Source organism: Danio rerio, chromosome 4, assembly GCF_049306965.1.
Source record: "Danio rerio strain Tuebingen ecotype United States chromosome 4, GRCz12tu, whole genome shotgun sequence".
Lineage (NCBI taxonomy): Eukaryota > Metazoa > Chordata > Actinopteri > Cypriniformes > Danionidae > Danio > Danio rerio.
Window position 1 is genome coordinate 34037724 of NC_133179.1, and position 22534 is coordinate 34060257.

At 47.3% G+C, this 22534-nt stretch overlaps 4 protein-coding genes across 5 annotated transcripts in view; 3 read left to right on the forward strand and 1 right to left on the reverse strand.

Moving 5' to 3' along the window:
* LOC137491238 (uncharacterized) overlaps window positions 1–22534 on the forward strand; it is a 1025816-nt gene that overhangs the window by 228864 nt on the left and 774418 nt on the right. The window lies entirely within an intron of this gene.
* The window catches only part of LOC101886704 (uncharacterized), an 847011-nt gene that overhangs the window by 228864 nt on the left and 595613 nt on the right, over window positions 1–22534 (forward strand). The gene's annotated exons all lie outside the window — the stretch shown is intronic.
* The window catches only part of LOC137491179 (NACHT, LRR and PYD domains-containing protein 12-like), a 46377-nt gene that overhangs the window by 16747 nt on the left and 7096 nt on the right, over window positions 1–22534 (reverse strand). For both annotated transcript variants that reach the window (XR_012402181.1, XM_073947389.1), the window contains exon 5: window positions 22358–22531. Coding sequence is in view for 1 of the 2 variants with exons in the window: in XM_073947389.1 (XP_073803490.1) it covers window positions 22358–22531 (174 nt within the window). In the remaining variant the exon portion in view is untranslated. The remainder of the gene's footprint in view (window positions 1–22357; window positions 22532–22534) is intronic.
* On the forward strand, window positions 1422–5990 carry LOC141381523 (uncharacterized). The gene is made up of 6 exons (XM_073946741.1): window positions 1422–1564; window positions 3528–4378; window positions 4993–5162; window positions 5241–5495; window positions 5576–5812; window positions 5892–5990. The coding sequence occupies exons 1-6, from the start codon at window positions 1422–1424 to the stop codon at window positions 5988–5990; spliced, it is 1755 nt and encodes a 584-aa protein (XP_073802842.1).

Below are 22534 nucleotides of genomic sequence, written 5' to 3' on the forward strand. Positions count from 1 at the left end.
TTTACAGAAGGCATGCAGGCCCGTGTACTCACGCTGGAAAGTCAAGTCGCGTCACTTACTGACCACATAGATGACTTAGGCGCAAAAGCATTCGCATTCTCGGCTTACCTGAAGTGGCAGAGGGGTCTAACGCGGTGTTATTTCTTAAAAAAATGGATCCAGGAGTTTCTTCATTTGCAGACTAAAGCAGGACATGTTAAGATTGAAAGGGCTCACCGTACTTTAGCACCGAGACCAGGTGCCAAAGAGAGACCCAGGCCGATGGTGGTGCGCATGCATAACTTCGGAGATAAACAGAGGATTCTTGACGCAAGCAGAAAGTTGTCCATGGATGGAAACCTGGTGTTCGACAACAGCAAGGTATCCTTTTATGAAGATTTCTTTGCCGCGGTGCTTCGTAAGCGCAGAGAATTTGATTCGGTTAAACATCGCTTGCAAGAAATCGGAGCCCGCTATGCAATGTTATATCCAGCTATGTTGCGAGTAACTATCGGGAATACCACCAAGGTTTTCAGTACACCGGCTGCTGTTTCAGAATTTATGTCCGAAAATGATCAGCGAGTAAAACCGGCTGCAACTGGCAACGTCCCGGAATCATGAATAGCGGTGCTATTTAACTTTGCCTTGTTGACTTATTTATTACTTATTTTTCATACTTCGTGCTGAACGGTGTGGACAATGTGGATAAGTAGTTTGCTTCTTGGGTGAGTTGTGTTCGTAAGTTTTGGACAGTTTTTTGGACTTTTTTTTCCTTTTCTGAACGCAACGGATGGTTTGTTTGGACTGGAATTCCTTCCCTGAGAAAGTAAAAAAAAAATTCATTTAATTTTTTTGCTGTTTGAAACAACTAACACTCATTTGGGGGATGGTGGCACTCTAGCGGGGGGGGGGGGGGGGGGGGGTCTTTGGAATGACCGCTGGGAAACGCAAACACTCAATTGGGGGATGGTGGGTCTCTAGCAGGGGTGGTCTTTGGAACGACCGCTGGAAAACGCTATGGATGCGCTCACCGGGGGCGTTGGTTAGACCAGGGGAGAGCCCACCAAGCCATGCCCGGATAGAGACCACTCTCCCCGGCATGACCCGCGCCTGGAGGTGGTAGCGCCACCCTGATATTCGCTGACCTGCCGTCGGGTTTACGACAACAGACAGAAAAAGAGGACTTAGTGCAATTTCTGATTTAGCGGTTGAACGAACCAGGGGGGGTCTAAAGAAGGGGCCCGTTGCCCCAAAACAAGCGATCGAACCCGGGCAAGGCCAGTGGGCTGAACACCATGGGAGTCAGGGGTCCATGGCTGAGCTGCCAACCCGCCTCCCAGCGCTCATACCCCCGCAGGCCAGCGCGAGCGCGCCCCGGGGAGCAAGGGGTTCATGGCTGAGCTGTCAACCCGCCTCCCAGCGCTCGTACCCCCGCAGCAAACATGAGATTCCATCGGTTACGGAGGCTAGAACGACGTGCGGCTGGTGCCCCATACACGAGCCCAAGGCCGGTGGTGCCCCATTCACAAATCCAAAGACCGATTGGGCCACCAGCGGTACGTCTTGGCCAGTTGGGTCACCAGCAGTACGTCTGTCTTTCTCCATGCGGTTTGGTGGAGTTAGTGTTCCCGGGCTTAATAGTGGGGTGCCCGGGCACTGCTGGTGATTAGGTGCAAATCTGGAGGGTCTTTTGGAACCAGCGCTTGCCCCCAGAGAGTGTGTGTACCTCGGGCATTGCGCGCCGGGCACGGGGGGCCCCCACCGCTGGATGCCAGAGTCTCCGGGCCAGGGGGGAGGGAGCTGGGCTGGGAGTGCCATCCCCGAAAGGGTGTGTGTACCTCGGGCATTGCGCGCCGGGCATGGGGGCCCCCACCGCTGGATGCCAGAGTCTCCGGGCCAGGGGGGGGAGCTGGGCTGGGAGTGCCATCCCCGAAAGGGTGTGTGTACCTCGGGCATTGCGCGCCGGGCACGGGGGCCCCCACCGCTGGATGCCAGAGGCCCCATCAATGGTTCACCAGCGGCTCCATCAATGGTTCACCAGCGGCACATCTTTACACATCTAGCGCCCAAGGTCCAACAGGAAAACGTTATGCCTGGCGCTCACCGGGGCGTTGGTTAGACCCAGGCCCGAGCCCACCAAGCCATGCCCGACGGGAGACCACCCTTCCCGGCCTACTTGTCGGGACGTCCCGCGCCTGGAGGTTTTTGCCCGACACCCACAATCTCTGACCTGCCATCAGGGTTTCGGGGAAGGCGAAGATTGATGGACTTAGTCTCTGACAGTCCAGTCGCCAGACCCCACGGTGACTGATCGATAGGAGCTAGTGTGGCACCCCAGGGGCTAGGCCCCCACCCAGGCCCCCCAAAGCACCAATGGGGTCGGCCTCTATGGGTGTGGCAGATCCTCCCCGTCCTGGGCGCTCTATCAGGGAGGCGTGGGGGTGTCCCTCCGTACACAGTGCCCCCCCTTCCCGCCCCGATCTGTGGGTAAAGGACCTAGATGGCCCGTCTGGCTAAATGACCCAGAGCTTGTCTGCTGCTCAGCCCGCCCTGGACTCCGTGCCAATACTCGGCCCGTGCCCCCGCCCCACGCCCTGCGAGGGCTTGGGGATGTTTGGTGGGTTCGGTCGAGTCACCCGGCGTGGTGAATCGAGGCTCCAGGGGCAGCGTAGGGAACGAGCTGGTGTAGGCTTCGATTCTACCCCCGCCCGAGTGTGTGCGTCTGCATCCCGTCCGTCCGCCCGCAACGCCGCCCACCCCCTGGGTTTATCCTTGCTGGCTCCCGGCTGACCCCCACCCCGCCTACCCTGCTCCCGGGGGGAGTGAGGGTGGTTGGTTGGGAGGGGAAGCTAGTGGACTCCGGCGAGGTGAAACGTGCCAGGGTCAGTGGTGCCGGGGTTACGGGCTGTCTGGACCCCCCTTTCGATGGTTGGTGCGTATCCCATGTTGGTTGTAGCAGGTCACAAAAGCTCCCGCGGCTGGCGCGTGTGGAGCTGTCCCCCCCAAAAAAACGGCGCATGTTCGATGGGGCTCAAACAATCCCCATTTTGGGGTGGAAAAAGTGAATGAGAAAGGCTGTGGAAAAGCTCCCGCTGGCCAGAACAGCAAAATGAAGGGGGGATAGGGAGTGAGGTGGGACACCCCTTCCCCAACTCGAGTCGTAACAAGAGAGAGAGATGTTGAACTGCTGACCGGGGCAACGATGAAGGGGCGGTGGGGTGCATTGTTTAACGGGACACCCCCCCTCTGGTTCCTTTGAAAAGGGGGGAAGGGAGTGAGGTGGACACCCCTCTCCCCCCTACTTGAGAGTCGAAACAAAAATAGGCTTGAACCGTAGGATCCCCGTAGGGCATCGGCTTACACCCCCTGGTGCGGGGGGATGTCCTTCCCCTTTAAGAAACACGGGTCCACCAACGTCATGACGCAGAAGTGGACGCCGCCTCCGCCCGCTTATCAACCGCCGCATGTGGCGTGTGGGCCCCTTTCCCCCTCTGCATTGGCTCCAGCACGGTCAGGGCTGAATGTATCCTATGCTTCAACGTCTACAGCTGGCTCCGACCGCGGCAGCAGACGCGCCACCGAGCGCATACAGGCTCAGCTCACGGACCTGGGGAAACAGGTTACCAAGATGCGGTCCACCCTGCTCCAGATCACACGCCTCTACAGGGAGCTGAGGAAGGGAGAAGGGGGGAGAAGGAGGAGGAAGAGGGCGAGGAGAACCAGGTCGCCTCCTGCACCACCGGCTCCCGGGCGAGGGGCGGCCGGAGGTCCGACGCCCCCCGAGCCTCCGGAGGCTTTGAAACCCACTGCCTACTCGTTCCCGGACCACGTCCCTGCGCTGAGTTGAGTATATTTCAGGCACGTCACTGTCGCTCTGCTGGGTGTGTGCCTTCGGGGAAGTTGACTCTTGGTTGTGCTCGTTCCACAGACCTTCTCTTGGGGGAGTTCGAAGGGTACCAACTGGGCAGCGAGCCCACCGCGCGCCTGCGGAACAACGTCACTTCGAAGCTGGGGAGAATCAAAGCCTTCCTTGGTTACATGGCCAGGGGCACCGCGGAGCCAGGGAACTTCCTTTTCCTCAACCAACCAGCCCGAATCCGAGCGTGGGCCGCCCTGCTAGGTCAGACGCGGATGGCCGAGCCCACCAGGCAGCACTATCTGAAGAACGTGGCTCAGTTCCTGGACTACCTCTCGGAGACGCCGCCGGCCGCCTGTCAGCTCTCCAGCACGGCTCTGGTTCTGATTCGAAGGGAGGTCAGAGCCCTCATTCGCGGCATACGCCGGCGTGTCGTCGTACACGAGGTAAGGACCAAGCAGGCGAAGGAAAGCCGACTGATCCCCAAGGCCAGCCTGGTGCGCTGTCACCGGACCGCTGGGAGGAAAATTCCCGCCCTGCTAGGTAAGCAAGCCCTTCCGCCGTTCCAGCGATTCCCCCTGTTCGTTCTTCCGGGGCACCAACAGCCCTTGGTTCATCCAGCCACGTCTGTCTGCCCCACTCCCCCGCGAATGGGACTCATGCGGGGGGAAGGGGGGCAGACAGACGTGGCTGGATGAACCAAGGGCTGCTGGTGGCAAGGAAAGGAAATGTTTGTTTCTTCTTCAGGGTCACCAGCAGTTCTTGGTTCATCCAGCCACGTCTGTCTGCCCCTCTCCCCCGCGAATGGGACTCATTCGGGGGGAAGGGGGGCAGACAGACGTGGCTGGATGAACCAAGAGCTGCTGGTGGCCCGGCAAGGAAATGTTTGTTTCTTCTTCAGGGTCACCAGCAGTTCTTGGTTCATCCAGCCACATCTGTCTGCCCCTCTCCCCCGCGAATGGGACTCATTCGGGGGGAAGGGGGGCAGACAGACGTGGCTGGGTGAAACAAGAACTGCTGGTGCCCCTGAAGAAACAAACATTTCCTTGCCGGGCCACCAGCAGCTCTTGGTTGAGCTGCTGGTGCCCCGGAGAACAGGTCACCCAGAGAGGAAATAGAACCGTCGGTGGTCTAATCTGTCTAATGTCCTTCACCAGATAGCCTCGAATCCAACCCAAGCACTAGGCAACAGTGGCGCTTCTATGGCTTTCTGACTGGCTACCTAACCTCCATCTCTGGGCACCGCTGTGGAGTCTTCCAGAATCTCACAATCCAGGAGGTTGAAGAGGCCTCCAGAAGCCCCGACGAGTCTGCTTATGTCATTAACGTGAGTATGGCGCAAGTAAGGTGGGGGTCACCAGTAGCATGCTCTCTCACTCACTCACTGCTTGTTCTCTGATGGCAGATTACCACTCCCAAAACAAACAGAGCCTTTGGGGCGGCTCAGCTGTCCCTAAACAGGGAGGAATACAGCTGGTTCCGCAGGTTTTTGGCGCTGCGGGCTGGTCTCCCCGGAGGGAGCCAGGCTACCTATTTCTTTTTCACTTCCAGAGCCAGTCCTTGTCGGACCCTGAACAAGTACTTTCAGTCTGCTTGGCTCAGTATGGGCCTTCCAGGCAAACCCACCTTTACTGACGTACGGTCTGCGATCGCGACCCATGTGAGTAGGCATTGTGACGCCCCTGTAACTACCAGCGGCGGCTTCGATCCTAATCAAGCTTATGTCTCTCTTCGACGCAGGCAAAGAATGCACACTCTTCAGAGGATCGCCGCAAGGTGGCGCAATTCATGTGCCATGACACTTCAACCTCAGATAAGTTCTACGCACTTCACCTCGGACCTCTCCAAGCACGCGAGGGCCGCAGACTCTTTGAAAGGGCCCTGGTGGAGGAGGAGGAGGAGGATGGGGAGGCAGCGGGTACTGAAAGCCCTTCGCGGAAAGGGCGCAAGAGGACAGAGACTTCCGTTACTCCCCTGGTAAAAATCAGATTCTCTTTGGCGTGGACAGCAGAACGTGTGGCATTGGCTAACTGCCCTTTATGTGTCTCTTTTCCAGGAGGGAACCAGCAGGAGGACGCTGCCATGGCGCCCTGCCAGGGGGAAAAGCCAGGGCGCTCGCCCGCTCGAACAAACAGAAGACTCTGAATCGTCCTGAATAAATATTGTACAACTTAACGGTCAAATGGTGTTCAGTGTCTTCATTATTCCTTTTATTTATTATCTGTGTGGTAAAAGTAGATTCAGTGGGGACAAAAATGAGCCCTGTCTTCTTAGTTCAACGCTGTATGCCTGCTGCGTCTAGGTTCTGCCTTGGCTACGTTCCGATTGGGACAGATTAGCCCTAACTTGTGTGTTAAAAGTGTCACGTGGGATGCCCTCGTCCAGGTTCTGCCTTGGCTACGTTCCAATTGGGACAAACTATCCCTGCCTTGTGTGTTAAAAGTGACTCGCGGGACGCCCCCGTCCAGGTTCAGCCTTGGTTGATAGCTCATAGGGAGAATGAATCCCTTTTGCAGCACAAGGAGGTGATGGGCTGGACAAATCTGTCCAGGTCTGCAAATGCTTTGAACGCCCAGAAGGCCTTGAGTCCAATTCTGTATATTAGCAAGCTTCTCCCGGGACAGCTCGGTCCTTAGAGATGCATGAATAGGTCAGGACAGGGCAGCTGTGGAGTGGAGGTTAACTTTATGGAGAAAGGAAAATGCCTCCTTTTGTTTTTGGAGTTTTTTTTATATAGGTTATATTTGTCATAGTTATTTTCTGATCTTGTTATGTTTGGTTTTTGAATTTGAATGTATGTTCTATTGCCCAGAAATGCTTCGTTTTTTAAGGTCTACATGTTTTTTTTGGTTTCTTTAGCTTTATTGTGTGTAAAACTTCATTGCAGCGGATTATACAGATGAAAAGCTTTAGGTTACATCTATTCTCATTTTACCTATTACATTTTAAAAAGTGGATAAATGGTTACTAACAAGTTAAGAGTTTCTACATGGAATGTAAGGGGTTTGCATGGAAAACTGAAAATCCGAAAGGTAATTTGAGTAATAAGAATGTTGATTTGGCCCTGTTGCAAGAGTCTCATTTAAATGACAAGGAACACTCCAGTCTTAGACTCAAGTGGATAGGTCATATTTATTTTTCTTCATTTACAACGAATAGTAGGGGGGTAGGTATACTTGTGAACAGAAATGTACATTTTAAGATTTTAAATACTGTTAAAGATAAGAAAGGTTGTTATATAATTGTCAATAATTGTTGGATTGTTGTTCGGAGAAGTGATAACATTTAAAACATATATTCCTCACCAAACTTTACCCCTGAGCTTCTCACAAAGGCTTTTTCAGACTTGTTAGATATTGCTTCAGGTAAAGTGATTATAGGAGGCGATCTTAAATGTGTGCTGAACCCTTTACTGGACAGACTGCCCCCTAAGACTTACCTTCCCTCTAAGCAATCTAAAAATTTATCTTCCTTATTTAAAGAATTAGGTTACTGAACTGAATTTCAGTACTGAACTGAATTTACATTTTACTCCCCTTCTCATAAGTCATATTCAAGAATCGATTATTTCTTTTTTCCTAATGCTGGTTTGGAGTATGTATCCAGTTGTACTATAAGAAACATTCGAGGTTACTAAAGTAACCTTTCGTTCCCAGAGGAGGGGAACGGAAGCACTATAAGTGGATTTGATGTTCTAAATCCACGTATGGGAGGATTCGGTTCAGAAGACGCTTGTCTGAAAGAGTATTAAACGGGCCAATGAAGCAATGAATTGGCAGCGTAAGCTTGCGCAGGTGTGCTGCATCGCCAATTAACTGAGCATATAAGCACACCTGGCGCCAGAAAATGCTATCCTTTTTAAGCTGAAGAGACTTTTCAACAGCTAAGGGACAGTCATTATGGCAACGGAGTATAGTGCTTCCGTTCCCCTCCTCTGGGAATGAAGGGTTACTTTAGTAACCTCGAACGTTCCCCTTCGGGGGGAACTTCAGCACTATAAGTGGATTTGATTGTCTAAATCCACGTATGGGAGCCCATTGAAAGCGCCATAATGACTGCACCTTACCAACACCTCCGATGAGAGGGCAGTCAGGGAAGCGTGACGCACCCAAATCATGGGAGGCGTGATCCTCCAACATGCCCTTGGCCCTAACTTATCCCCACTTCAAAAGAAGCTTAGGTATATATATTTTTTTGGGAGTCGCTAGCGTCTAGATAATTCTAGGAATATACGACAGTACGTTGGGAAGCGTGCCATCCCAGTAGGGAGGACGCTGCGGAGACCATCCACACCCAATAGGGAGACAAATGGAATACATATGGACTAACCCTAAGAAGAGGGAGTGCGCATAAGAAGGTGGTTAGCGGATAGGGAAGGCACGGGTCCACCCAGGGGGGGAACTTAACCGTGGCGGAAAAAGCATATGGGGATCACCGGCGGGGACAAAGACAAAGAGCTGCTCAGAAGATCTAAAGTACTGAGTACGGTCCACATAAACGCGCAGGGCGCAAACTGGACAAGTAAAGAAAGGGCTGGGTCTGCCTCCTCCGGGGGCAGCGCTTGCAGGGTTACTACCTGATCTCTAAAGGGAGTGGTAGGAACTTTGGGCACATAACCCGGGCGGGGTCTCAGGATAACGTGAGAAAAATCCGGCCCGAATTCCAGGCACGAGTCACTGACCGAAAATGCCTCCAGGTCCCCGACCCTCTTAATGGAGCTGTCTTCAGGGACAGAAATCTTAAGGATACTGTATCGAGTGGCTCGAAGGGATCAAATCGCAGGCTCGTGAGAACGAGGGCGAGATCCCAAGAGGGTGTGAGAGGGGGGCGAGTTGGATTAATTCAGCTAGCGCCTCTGAGGAACCAAATGATGAGGTTATGCTTCCCCACGGTGCCACCAGCCACCGCATCATGGTGATTGGAGATGGCGTTAACATAAACCTTGAGAGTGGAGGGCGACAGCCTGCTATCCAGCTTCTCTGAAGGAAAGAGAGCACAACACTGATCTGGCAAGATCGGGGGGTCTTCTCTGCGAGAGACACACCATTCAGTGAATAGACTCCACTTCAGGGCGTAGGCGCGCCTCGTGGAGGGGGCTCTAGCCTGAGTGATGGTATCAACCACCGCGGGCGGCAGGTTACCTAAGTCTTCTTCGCGTCTAGGGACCACACGTGGAGGTTCCAGAGATCGGGGCGAGGGTGCCAGATGGTGCCTTGTCCCTGAGAAAGTAGGTCCTTTCTCAAAGGGATCTGCCATGGGAGGGCCGTCGCGAGGAGGGAGAGCTCTGATATCCAGGTCCGGTTGGGCCAGAGGGGCGCAACTAACAGAACCTGCTTCTCGTCCTCCCTGACCTTGCACAGTAGCTGTGCGATCAGGCTCACTGGGGGAAACACATACTTGCGTATGCCCCGAGGCAAGCTGTAGGCCAGTGCGTCCGTGCCGAGAGTGCCCTCGGTCAGGGAATAAAACAACTGGCAATGAGCGTTCTCGGGGGAAGCAACAGATCGATCTGGGCCTCCCCGAATCGCACCCATATCAGCTGGACAGACTCGGGGTGGAGTCTCCATTCTCCAGAGTGAATCTGCTGCCGTGAGAGCACATCGGCTGCACAGTTGAGCATACCTGGGATGTGAATGTCGCGCAGAGGAGCAGATGGCGGGCGAGCTGAGACATGCGGCGAGAGCGCATACCCCCCATGCGGTTGATATACCCTGCCGCCGCCATACTGTCCGTCCTGACCAGCACGTGTTGCTGCTCCAGCTTCGGAGAAAAACGGCAGAGAGCAAGAAACACTGCCAACAGCTATAGGCGATTGATATGCCAATGCAGCTGGGCACCTACCCACAGGCTCGCAGCTGCATGCCCGCGACACACGGCTCCCCAGCCTGTGCTGGAAGCATCTGTTGAGACAACAACATGACTGGACGCCTGTCCCAGAGGCACACCGGCCTGCAGGAACAAGGGGTCGTTCCAGGGGCTGAGGGTGCGGCGACACAGCGCAGTAACAGAGACTCGGTGTGTGCCCGCATGCCATGCGCGTCTTGGAACTCGATCTTGAAGCAAGTGCTGAAGTGGTCTCATATGGAGCAGTCCGAGCGGCATGACAACCGCAGCCATATGCCCCAGGAGCCTCTAAAAATATTTCAGTGGGACCACTAATTTGCTGTCGAGCTCCCTCAGACAGTTCAGCAGCAGGTGAGCGCGCTCTCCGGAGAGGCGCGCTACCATGGTGACCGAGTCCAGCTCCATTCCGAGAAAAGAGATCCTCTGCACTGGGGCGAGTTTGCTCTTTTCCCAGTTGACCTGCAACCCCAATAGGCGAAGATGCCGGAGCACCTCGTCTCTGTACGCAGTCAATTGCTCCCTAGAGTGGCTAAATCAGTCAATCGTCGAGATAATTGAGTACGCAGATGCCCGCGAGCCGAAGGGGCGCTAGGGCACCCTCCGCGAGTTTGGTGAAGACCCACGGAGACAGAGAGAGCCCGAAGGGGAGGACCTTGTACTGCCACGCTCGACCTTCGAACGCAAACCGCAGAAACTGACGGTGGCGTGGAAGAATGGAGACATGAAAATACACATCCTTCAGGTCTATGGCTGCAAACTAATCCTAAGGGCAGACGCATCGGAGGATGCGCTACTGCATAAGCATTCTGAATGACAGCTTGTGAAGGCAGCGATTCAAAATGCGCAGATCTAGGATTGGCCGTGACTCACCACTCTTTTTGGGTACGATGAAGTACAGGCTATAAAACCCGCTCTCCATCTCGGGTGGAGGTACCGGCTCGATTGCACCCTTCGCCAGGAGGGCAGCAATCTCCTCTCGCAAGACAGGGGCGGACAGGGGATTGACCCTGGTGAATACACGCCCGTGAACTTGGGAGGCTGTTCTGAGAACTGCAGTTCGTAGCCGAGTCTGATCGTGCGTATGAGCCACCGCGAGGGGCTGGCCTGCGCTAACCAGGCAGGCAGAGCCCTCGCTAATGACGTCATCGCAGCAATCGTTGACGTACCCACGGAGGGGCAGCGCAGAGCGGGTGTGCTGATCCGGGAAGCGCGAGGGTCCCACAGAAGAGCTGGAGGAGAGCGATTCGCTCTGGCTCCGCACCCTGACTCCGGAGGGGGGGCTTGGGGGCTGGGAGAAGGGAGACCGTCCCCCCAGCGCCCGTGAGCCGCTGGCGGAGCATGCAGACCCTGCGAGCTGAGAGGCGGCGCGTCCCAGACTGGCAGGGCCTGCAGTGCTCGTGAGCCACTGGCGGAGTGCACTAAACCTACGAGCTAGAGAGCTGAGCTCAAACTGGCAGATTTCGGGCTGTCACCTCCGGGGAAGTGGAAAAGTGCCCTTTCATTTCATGGCAGTAAAAAGGTGCCGTTAGAAATGGCGCCCCGCCCTCCAGCGGGGAAAGAGCAAGTTCCCTCCTCTCCAGATGACCTGTCCCAGGGACGCTTCGCGGTCCGTTGCCGGACTTAGTGGCGTTTTGGGCAGGGGGAGTTGCCTGCTTCCGAGGTGTTTGACGCGCTCGCTTCGCCAGAGGCGAGTGCGGGGGCGGAGCAGCTCTCGTAGGCGGGCGCCTTCAGCGAGGAGCAGGTATGGATGGCACGGCGGGCGGAGCGGGCTTACGGGGCCGCCGATAAGACATCACCCATCGGACTGCTCTCTCACTGCCTCGAATTCCTGGGTGAATTCGTAGACTGTGTCGCCGACCAGCTTGGGATATGGGCGAGTCAAGAAAGCAGACTTTGTCAACTTCGCGCATACCCGCCAAGTTCTAGTTTGAGGTGGGGCTCCTGGACCACTAGTGTGGACATCGTCCTCCCCAAAGCACACGCAGCGGACTTAGTAGTCCGAAGAGCTTAGTCGGCTGCGATGCGAAGCTCATAAGCCTGGGTTGGACCCACCCTTGTGCAGCTCTGCCAGTGCCTGCGCTTGCTAGCGCTGGTAGGTGGCTATCGCATGCAAGGCGGATGCAGCCTGGTCCATAGCTTTGTAAGCTCTAGCTCCGAGGGAGCAGAAAACTCACAGGCTTTGGATGGGAGACAAGGCAGACCCCGCCAAGAAGAGGCGCCGCGCGGATTAACCGCCATCGCACACTCAACCTGAGGAATCCACAAGCCACATACCCCCTGGCCGCTCCACCACCAAGAGTGGTGAGGGTGGAGGGACACGCAGCACGAGCAAAAAAAAAGTGCTCTTTAAGACCGCGTGAGCCTACTGTGCGTCGCCGGGAAGAAGGGAACGCCCCTCTAGTCGGTCCGGCCGCGGAGCTGGAGGATAAACCATCTCCAACCCACGGCCGAAGCAGCCCGGGTAAGCACGGCTAACACGTACATTTCAGTATCCGTTTTGACAGCGCTCACCTGCCCGAAGGGAGCGAGCTGGTCCGGATCATCGTCGGACAATGAAAGCCCACCCTCCGATGCCACGGAGGGCATCTGATCTCCGGTGTCAGCGAGCGTGAGAGCAACCATCTGATTAGACGGATCACTCCCAGCACCCAAAGCTTGGATGGAGCACTTGGAGGAGCGAGAGGTCCGTGAGCCCTTAGGCGGTGGATTATCTTTCGCTGGAACCCTCAGATCTGCCCGAGCGCCCGCTGCAGAGCAGGAGGCGACTGGGGTGGCTCGCTCTCTAACGAAAAGGACGTGCTGCACGACTGTGTTGCTCTTTTAGGATGCTTTGCAACAATACGCACCGCTCTGGAGGACCGGACCCAAAGGGACGCCAGGCAAGGGAGAAACCCAGCTCGACCGTCTGCCGCTGCGTGGACTCGCTCTGGACCGGGAGACACTTGTTCGCTCGATGTGGCTGTAGCTCAGCAAGAGGAACCCTCATGAACTCGATCAGAAAAGTCTCTGAAGCAAAAAGGATATCGTCTGCTGGCGCCAGGTGTGCTTATATGCTCAGTTAATTGGCGATGCAGCACATCTGCGCAAGCTTACGCTGCCAATTCATTGCTTCATTGGCCCGTTCAATACTCTTTCAGACAAGCGGCTTCTGAACCGAATCCTCCCATACGTGGATTTAGAACATCAAATCCACTTATAGTGCTGAAGTTCCCCCCGAAGGGGAACACAGTGATATCCGATCATGCTACGGTAACACTGGACATGTTAGTTGGAGGACTTTCTAAATCCACAAAACATTGGAGATTTAACACATTATTGCTTAAAGATAATAAGTTTATTTCATATTTTAATTCCGAATTTAGGATTTTTTGGCCAATTAACTCAGAGTCGATAGATAATTCATCCATACTGTGGGAGACTTGTAAAGCTTACATTAGAGGACTTGTCATATCTTATTCCATAACAAAGAAACGGAAACAAAAAGAAAAGCAGGAACATTAAGAACTAGAACTCAAAATGGCTACAGAGGATCACATAAAAAATTCATCTGCCACTAACTTAGAAATACAAGTGTAATACAAGCCTCATTGGACTCATTGTTAACACAGCAGGCCAGTACTAAAATATAATTCTCGAAGCAAAAATTGTATGAGCATGGTAATAAACCTAATAAGTATTTATCTTATTTACTGAAGAATAAATTTAGTCCACAGTTCATTACATCTATTAGGGACTCTACAGGAGAACAATCATTTGAATCTGGATTTATAAAATTATGCAGTTTTACTCCGATTTGTAAAATTCTCAATACTCTACTCAAAATTAAAATGCTATGAAAACGTTTTATGATAACGTAACACTCCCTAGTATATCTGATGAGCAAAGAACAATGCTGAATGCCCCCATTTCAAAGAAGGTAGCCTTAGTTGCTTAACGTAGGTTACAATCTGGTAAATCTCCAGGCCCCGATGGCCTAGGGAGTGAAGTGTATAAAGAATTTGAGAACTTATTAATAGATCCTCTTTTAGCCATGTATAATTATTCTTTTAAGACAAACATGTTCCCTCTCTCGCTTAGAGAGGCCAATATCTTCCTTATTTTAAAAAAAGGAAAAGACCCAGAGGATGGTGGGTCCTACAGGCCGATCTCCTTGTTGAATGTAGATTTAAAGTTGCTTTCCAAGATACTTGCATTACGACTGGAGAAAATACTTCCATCTATAATTAATGAAGACCAAACAGGCTTCATTAAGAGTAGAAATTCTAGTAACAATATTAGACAACTTCTTAATATTATTGAGCTGTCACATAAATGCAGTACTGACACCCTTATATTATCCTTAGGCCCCGTTTACACTAGTGCGTTTTAGTTTTAAAACGGCGTTTGAGAATGAAAACAATCCGCGTCCACACTCGCGTTTTACCCAGCTTTGGTCATTAGAATCTTACTTTTTCTCAGGTAGCGTGTTTTGGCTGAGCGCAAAGATAAGTTAATGATTAATGAAACCACGTAGCCTATTATGTATATTGACTGATCGCTTGCCTTTATTTCCTATAATGTAAAAACTTATTGTATGTTATACTTTTATAATGGCCATTATCGATTATTAAAACTGATATTCAGCAAAAGAGAGGGTGTGTTTCGTATTTTCACTGAAATTGAAAGGAGGCAGTTGTTATAGGCTCCGTTTTGTTATAAATATCCACATAGTGAAGATGACGCTCATGCAGCACGGCACCTCAACATTTCTGCTGTCTGTTAAGTTGTTAATATCATAATGAAAATAGGCAGTTCCTTAAATCATGTATACATTTTATTGTTGAGAAAGTGAAACAACGTAGCCAGGGTGATGTGAATGAAGTTATAAAGTACACTGTTTCCTTTGAAGATTTACCCGTGTCCTCGGTATAGTCTGTTTTCCATATCAAACTGAGAAGAAGAGACTGCAGCCTTGATCAAACATGCAAAGTCTGAACTTACAAGGAGAGAATGCAGGACTGGACTGTGTGTGTTAGGCTACTTAATAATCAGGAAAAGCCCCAATCAGAGAGGCGAATGTCAGCAGCCCCGCCTCCGTTTTCAGATGTCTCCGTTTTCCATCATCCACACTGAGACGGAGCAGCAGCGTTTCAGAATGAATACGGCCTCTCCAGCGTATTCGAAACGCTCCGTTTTCGGCGCTCGAGAACTCCGGCGTAGTGTGGACGGTTGGCGTAACCGTAGCAAAACTTATGCGTTTTCAAACTAAAACGCATTAGTGTAAACGGGGCCTTAGATGCAGAGAAGGCCTTTGACAGGGTGGAGTGGCTTTATTTATTTTACAGTTTGAAAAGGTTTGGCCTTGGTGACAATTTTATTCGTTGGGTTAGTTTACTTTATTCTTCCCCTCTTGCAGCTGTTGTCACTAACGGTTACAGGTCAGATAATTTTCCTCTGTTTCGGGGTACTAGACAGGGGAGCATTCTCTCCCCATTGCTGTTTGCTTTAGCGATTGAGCCGTTGGCTCAGGCAATAAGGGAGGAGACTGTTTTTGGGGTGTCGGTAGGTGCTAAAGAGCATAAAATCTCTCTTTACGAAGATGACATCCTGCTTTTTCTTTCTAATTCTGAATATTCAGTACCGAGTTTAGTAGATATAATTAATTTATTTGGTAGCTTCTCTGGCTACAGGATACACTTCTCCAAATCGGTTGCATTGCATTTAAAACATTCTAGCACACAGGTATTTAATAGGTCTACCTTCCCATTTAAGGTCTCAGATTCAGGCTTCACTTATTTAGGAATTAATATTACCCCCACAATCTGTCAATTATCTAAAGTTAATTTTATTCCACTCCTAGAAAAAATTCGTAATGATCTATTTAGATGGTCAGATCTCCCTCTCTCTTGGCTGGGAAGGATTGCTGTAGTAAAGATGTATATAATGCCTCGGCTTCTTTATCTGCTACAGATGATCCCAATAATAATCCCAAATAAAAGAATTAAAGAATTAAATGGATGGCTTAGCTCATTTATATGGAATAAGCGTAAACCAAGGCTAAAACTTTCCAAATTGCAGCTTTCTAGTTCTCTGGGGGGCTTAGATTTGCCAAATATCAGAAAATACCAATTGGCCTGTCAGATCAGGTTTATAGGGGAATGGCTTAAAGAGGACCCTAAATCAATTTGGCTTTATTTAGAAGCTTCACAATCATCTTGTCCTTTACAAAATTTGTTATTTGTTAGGAGTTTTAAGGAAGTCAAGACATTATGTGATAACAGAGTTGTATGTAATACTTGGAAAGCCTGGTCTATTATACGCAAGATAGAGGGCAGAGCTGATTTGTCCTCTTCTTTAACCCTCATTTACAATAACCCAGAGTTTTTGCCCAGCATCTCAGATTGGAATACAAAACTTGGAATACTTATGGGTTATGCAGACTTTGTGATCTGTTTGACGAAGGCTTGTTAATGTCTTTTGAAGACCTGTTCATAAAATATAAGCTACCCAGATTTAATTTCTTTAGATTTCTTCAAATTCAGGATTATATTTTTAAAGGTACTACACTTGCTACTAATGCTTTCATGTCAGTTGTAGAGAAAATTTTGTTGAATCCCCCTTCCTGCAAGCAGATCACATACTTTTATAATGCTCTTCAGGCCCAGATTGGCTAATCGGGAGGACCCGGAGAATTCCCGGTGGGCCGGTCGGTTTTTTGGCCGTGAGGGCCGGTGTCCCTAGCTACAGAATCTGTTGCTCTCAGCAGTCACACTTTTTAAATTAATTTATTTATTTACTTGACCACAGTCTTCTTATTCATTATTTTAGCACAGGTCTGCTCTTTTATATATAACCAGCCTGCAGGTTAATGATGATATAACTCAGATAAGTCAGATTACGACGCTGCCGACCCGGGTTTGATCCTCGTCTGAGTATGTTATTTTTTTTATTTTTATTGTTAAGACATATTATACTGTTAGGGTTGTTGAACATTTGAAGTTATGAAGCAGCTGTTTTCTCAAAAAAAAAAAAAAAAAAAGACGTGATAGTGTAATTAGAAACTGAATAGGAAATGACCTTATTTTAATATAGTCAGTTGTGCAATGAGGTGGGCCGGTCTGAGGCTTGAAACTCCAGGGCTGAAAAGGAGTCCCACTCCGGCCCTGATGCTCTTTGTAAATATGTAGAAGTGCATACTCAGGAGCTTAAAAGGATATGGGAGAGGGAGCTTCAGCTGACCATTACAGATGAGGAATGGGATCTAATCTGGACTCAGGCTAAAAAGATCTCTGTCTGCAACAGGGCCAAATCTATTCAACCTAGAATTGTTCACAGATTACACATTACACCACTTCTCAGAAGCAAGTTTAACTCAAACAGTTCACCACTTTGTGTTAAATGTAAGGTGGAAGTGGGAGACTACACCCATTTATTATGGAATTGTCCTGGTATAAAAGCTTATTGGGCAAAAGTAGTTACTTTTATGAGCCGTATGTTTGGACTTCAGCTACAGATGGATCCGCTATCTTTAATTTTAGGTCTCCCGGTTGGACGTTTGCCTAATAAATTCAGTAATCGTTTATTTGACATTTTAGCCTTCGTTGCCAGGAAAAACATACTGATAAGCTGGATCAGTGACAAACCCCCATGTTTGAAAGGGTGGCACAATATTATTAGGAAAATGATTCCCTTAGAATTTCTTACCTGTGTCATTCATATGTCTACTGAGGCTTTTCATCAAGTCTGGATTCCTTACTTAGACTTTATTGATGCTTCTTTAAGCTGCATATTGAGTTATGGTATGTCATAATTAAATTTATGTGTTTTATTTTAATATTATTGTATCTATTTATGTCTGTATGGGTATGTATATATGTATGCATATATATATATATATATATATATATATATATATATATATATATATATATATATATATATATATATATATATGTGTGTGTATTAGGGGTGTCACGATTCTCTAAATTCTCGATTCAATTACATTTTCGATTCTTAAGTCATGATTCGATTCGATTTTCGATTATGAATAATTAATTAATTATTTAATAACAAATTAATTATTTGTAGTCTACCGTTTAAACTACCTGACCTGTATGGTCTTTGTTTTACCCATAAACAAATCATACAGTAAATGAATAAAGGCAAGTTACACACATAATTACCACCTGTCAATCACTTTTTTCTTGTGAATAGGCAGTGATCTGTGTCGTTATTATGGCGTTGGTAAAAAAAAGGTGCACAACCAACAGGAACCAGCCAACAGTATCTGAGGTGTTTGCTCAAATGACTAAATACTAGTGTGAAAGTAAAATATTGAAGCAGTCTTAACTAGGTTAATTAGGTTAACCAGGCAGGCTAGGGTAATTAGGCAAGTTATTGTATAACGATGGTTTGTTCTGGAGACAGTCTGAAAAACAATTAGCTTAAGGGGCTAATAAATTTGACCTTAAAATGTTCATAAAAAATTAAGAACTGCTTTTATTCTAGCCAAAATAAAACAAATAAGACTTTGTTCAGAGGAAAAAATATTATCAGACATACTATCAACATTTCCTTGCTCTGTTAAACATAATTTAGGAAATATTTTAAAAAGAAAAAAACAACAAAGGGGGGCTAATAATTCTGACTTCCACTGTATATATATATTTACAGTAATTTTTTTAATGTTTTTTAAGAAAACGTATTCAGTTCATCAAGGCTACATTTATTAAATGTAAAAAATGTTAAATTGTTAAATATTTATCAAAATTTTAAATAACTACTTTGTTATTGTATGTAGTTTTAAATAAAATTATTACTCCAGACATTATTGCTTTTGTTACTATTACCATTAATAAATATAATAATAATTAATATTAGTGATTTCTGAAGGATCATGTAACTGGAGTAATGAAGCTGAAATTTTATCTTTAAAATCACTGGAATAAATGAATAAATTAAATGATAAACTACTTTTGAACAGTTATTTTATCGTGCAACATTTCACAATTTGTATTTATGATGAAATAATTGCAGCCTTGGTGAGCAGGAGAAGCTTAGTTAAACATATTTAACAATCATACTGGCCCCAAACTTTTGACCAGTTGTGTATAGAATATTTTAGAAGCAAAAATGTGCACCTTAATTTTAACAACCCACAGACATCGTCACCGAATATAAAGCCGAGGTCAGACTTTCTCATATATACAGAGCCTCATTTCAATTTTCAGGTTTTTTAAAAGTCGATCTATTGAATTAATCAATCTATTAAAGAAATGTTGGCTAGAATTCTGCATTATAGACTTAAATTATAGAGAGACATAGCAGATGAACCGAGACTGCATCAGATCAATGTAAATCTTTCTTTCGAGCTGTCAGTGCGGAAATGAACAAAACAACATGCCTAATACAACATATTATACGATTAAAACATGGAAAAATTAACAGATAGTAATTTCGGTCAATTTTCCTGACGAATAAACCGAGATCAGGCTGGATAAACAGCTCTCGGTAATATTTCATCATGCTTTCACTTTCGCATTTACCGGTAAGAATGACATCTGGCCCTGCTCATCATTCTCTCTTCATATAGCCGTATATATGGCTATTACACGATCATAATACACTGTGATATAGCCTGGGTCATTAGTTCGTTGCATTGTTTTGTTTTCTCACTACAATTGATCCGCTCAGTAGGGCAGAGACCGTCTCATTCATGCGATCTCGGACTGATTGATTTGGCGCGGATGCGAGCGCAACTGCTGGATATATGCCAAACAAACTAACGGGGGAAACGAGACAGATTCTGAAACAAACGTCTATGTGTGAAAGCACCGTAAGATTGTATTTGCACACAATTGACAGACAGTAGCAGCACGCAGCTCTGGCTCAATCTGTCAGTCAACAAGGCAGCACTGTACACTGACCCGAGCGTCTCGCACGCTGGCTCCGGGCTATCGGGCAGTCCTTATTGTCGAGCCCTGAAGGTTTAAGCTGTTGATGGGTCTCCTGCGTCTGCACAGTTTAACAAGCACTTCAACAAGCGTGTTTTTTCCCGCTTGGAAAGCCAAGCTGACGTGACATGGGGGCGTGGCAGCATCGACGATTCTATTTTTTGATTCGATAATCGAAATCGAGCATAAATTTCGATCGATTGTTGATTAAAATCGAAATCGTGACACCCTTAGTGTTTATGTGTGTGTATGTATATATATATATATATATATATATATATATATATATATATACATGCAATATGTATATTGTAGTTTTATTATGCATATATGTACATATTCTATTTATTAATTAATTAATAATAATTATTATTATTTTTTGTATTATTATTATTTATTTATTATCTTTTTTTTTTTATTTAGCGTTGCATTGTTATAAATGGGCATTGTCTATTGGTGTGTTTCAATGTGTTTTGTAATTAATAGTTAAAATGTTAATAAAAAGATGAAAAAAAATACTGTTTTTGTTTATCCACAATTTTATTTATTTATTCGTTGTTCTGTTGTTATTTTCACTGTAAAATTATTACTTGTTGTATTACTTGTTATCACCTATTTTTAGCACAAGGAGGGAAACGGACTAGTGTATGTTTTTAATGTTAGTTTGTGCTTTATTATTTGGTTACCGAGCAGCAGTAAATAATAGGGGTGTCAAAATTAATTGTTTCTTCGGTGCACCGCGATGCAGACGCAGACAATTCTGTATCGGTTCAGTAATAATCAAAACCAGTTATTATGCACTGACGTAATTTATCTTCTATGTGCTCTGTCGCGAGGGAGGTGAGCGTGAGTATTTACAACACTCAGCCAACTCAGGGCTGGCCCGTGGCATAGGCACCATAGGCAAACGATAAGGGCGCTGTATATCCAGGGGGGCGCCAGAAATGAGCGTGGTTCAGTTGGTTTTGTTTTCGATATTCCTGACACACAATCAGTTATAGATGGCAATAACTTAAAAACCTCTTAACCTAAAAATATCTAAAGTGTGTTTCTTACAAAAAGACAAAGCTGAATATGTTTCACAGCTGTCTTTCTTTTTTTTCACTCAACATTACGAGCACTGCTCCGTTTAAGCCCTCACAATATGTGTTTAGCCGGGAGAGCTCGCGCTGAGAGAAGCTCTCAGTAAGGGACCGTCAGAAAAGTGCTTCTTTTTTCCTTTTTTTTTATTCGTAGAGCGCGAGCTCTCCCTGTTGCGAAGGTTTAAGTGTATGTGTGTGTGCGTGTGTGTGTGTTTGTTTGTTTATTTGGTGCTGTCTATGTTTGTGTATATGAGAGACAGTGTGGTGCTGTGTGTCTGTGTATTTATACAGACAGCTTGTTATAGCCTCCCCCATAAAATATAACACTGTATATGGAAAGCATCATCAATGCACTGTGATGCACCGAGATATCGAATTGAACCGAATTGAAGGCATGATAATCGTAACCGAACCAAACCGTGAGACCAGCATAGGTTTACACCTCTAGTAAATAACACTGTAAAATGTGTAGTTTTCATGTGATTTTCTAAACTAGTAGTGTTCTGAAATTAATGAATGCTTAACAATCGTGATAACCATGAAACTGTGATTATTTCTCAGACTATAATCCTAAAAACCAAAATCTGTAATGGTTCCATCGCTTAATTGTGCTGCTACTGTAAGTTTGTTCAGTGTGAAACAGAGCAATGTTTGCTTGTTGCTGCTGGACACCTGGCATCAGAAGCTGATCAGCGGGGCTCATTACATGTCAGTAAGCGTGCTTCATGTAAACAGCAGTCAGTGAGAGAAAATATATATTCAGAGATGGAAAGTGTGTGAACTGGAGTGATCAGGAGATGTTAGATGACATGATTTGCTCCATGTGTTCTTTCATTTGTACTTTTGTCTTTGTCTTCTTGAAACTAATGACCTACATGGCGACATTTAATATACCTGACAACATGAGGATGTTAAGAGTATAAAATGACTTACCTGTTTGTGTTGTCTTTGTGTGTTTGGAGCACGTGGTTTTTGTTTTGACAGCTGGCCATGTGCTCCTTGTTCGCTTTTTGTTTCCCGCCTTAGAGACCTGGTAATCAATTTGCGATCCTCTCCTTCACCTGTTGCTGCTTGATTTCTTCCCTATTTAGTGTCCTCTCGTCTCTTGTCTTTCGTCAGTCCGTTTTACATGCTCATGAGGCTTGTACGTTGAACCTATTGTGAGTAATCTGTCCTGCCTTTTTGAGGATATTTTGTGTTTTTTTTAGAAGAATAAATTTGTTTCACTTGCTATTGAATCTGTTCTTTTTCTACCCTGACAGAGGAGAGCTCATTTAGCTCATTACCATAATGATGGTGTTATGATTACTCTTACGCCTCATTTCTGTTGAAGCACTGCGCACCTGAGCTCAGCCTTATTTAGACGCCGTGTCAAGTTAAAGAACCTCCACACACAGCACCAGTCATCTGTGTCAGCTCCAAAGCAGTCGAGAACTCAGAGCAAGTGTTGAACATTTCTGTTTACAGGAGTTCAGAGGCTATGTCTGGAAACCATTGGGCTTTCTGCTGCACTGTATTCAGTTCTGCATTCTGAGTCAATAAACCCTAAGATTACCTGCTGCTCCTCCAATCAGCAACTTGACAACACAAAAAGCCCTAATATGAAATAATGTGGGCTGTTATGAAATTGTTTTGTAGTTATTGTTGAGTAGGGAATCTTTTACCTCAGTGTCTCCAGTTTACAGTGTTGACTTTTCAGTCCATCAGAGAGAAGCTTCACTCCTGAATCCTGCAGGTCATTGTTACTCAGGTCCAGCTCTCTCAGGACACAGTTTGAGGATTGTAGAGCTGAAGACAAAGTCTCACAAGAATCAGCAGTGAGTTTACACGTAACAAATCTG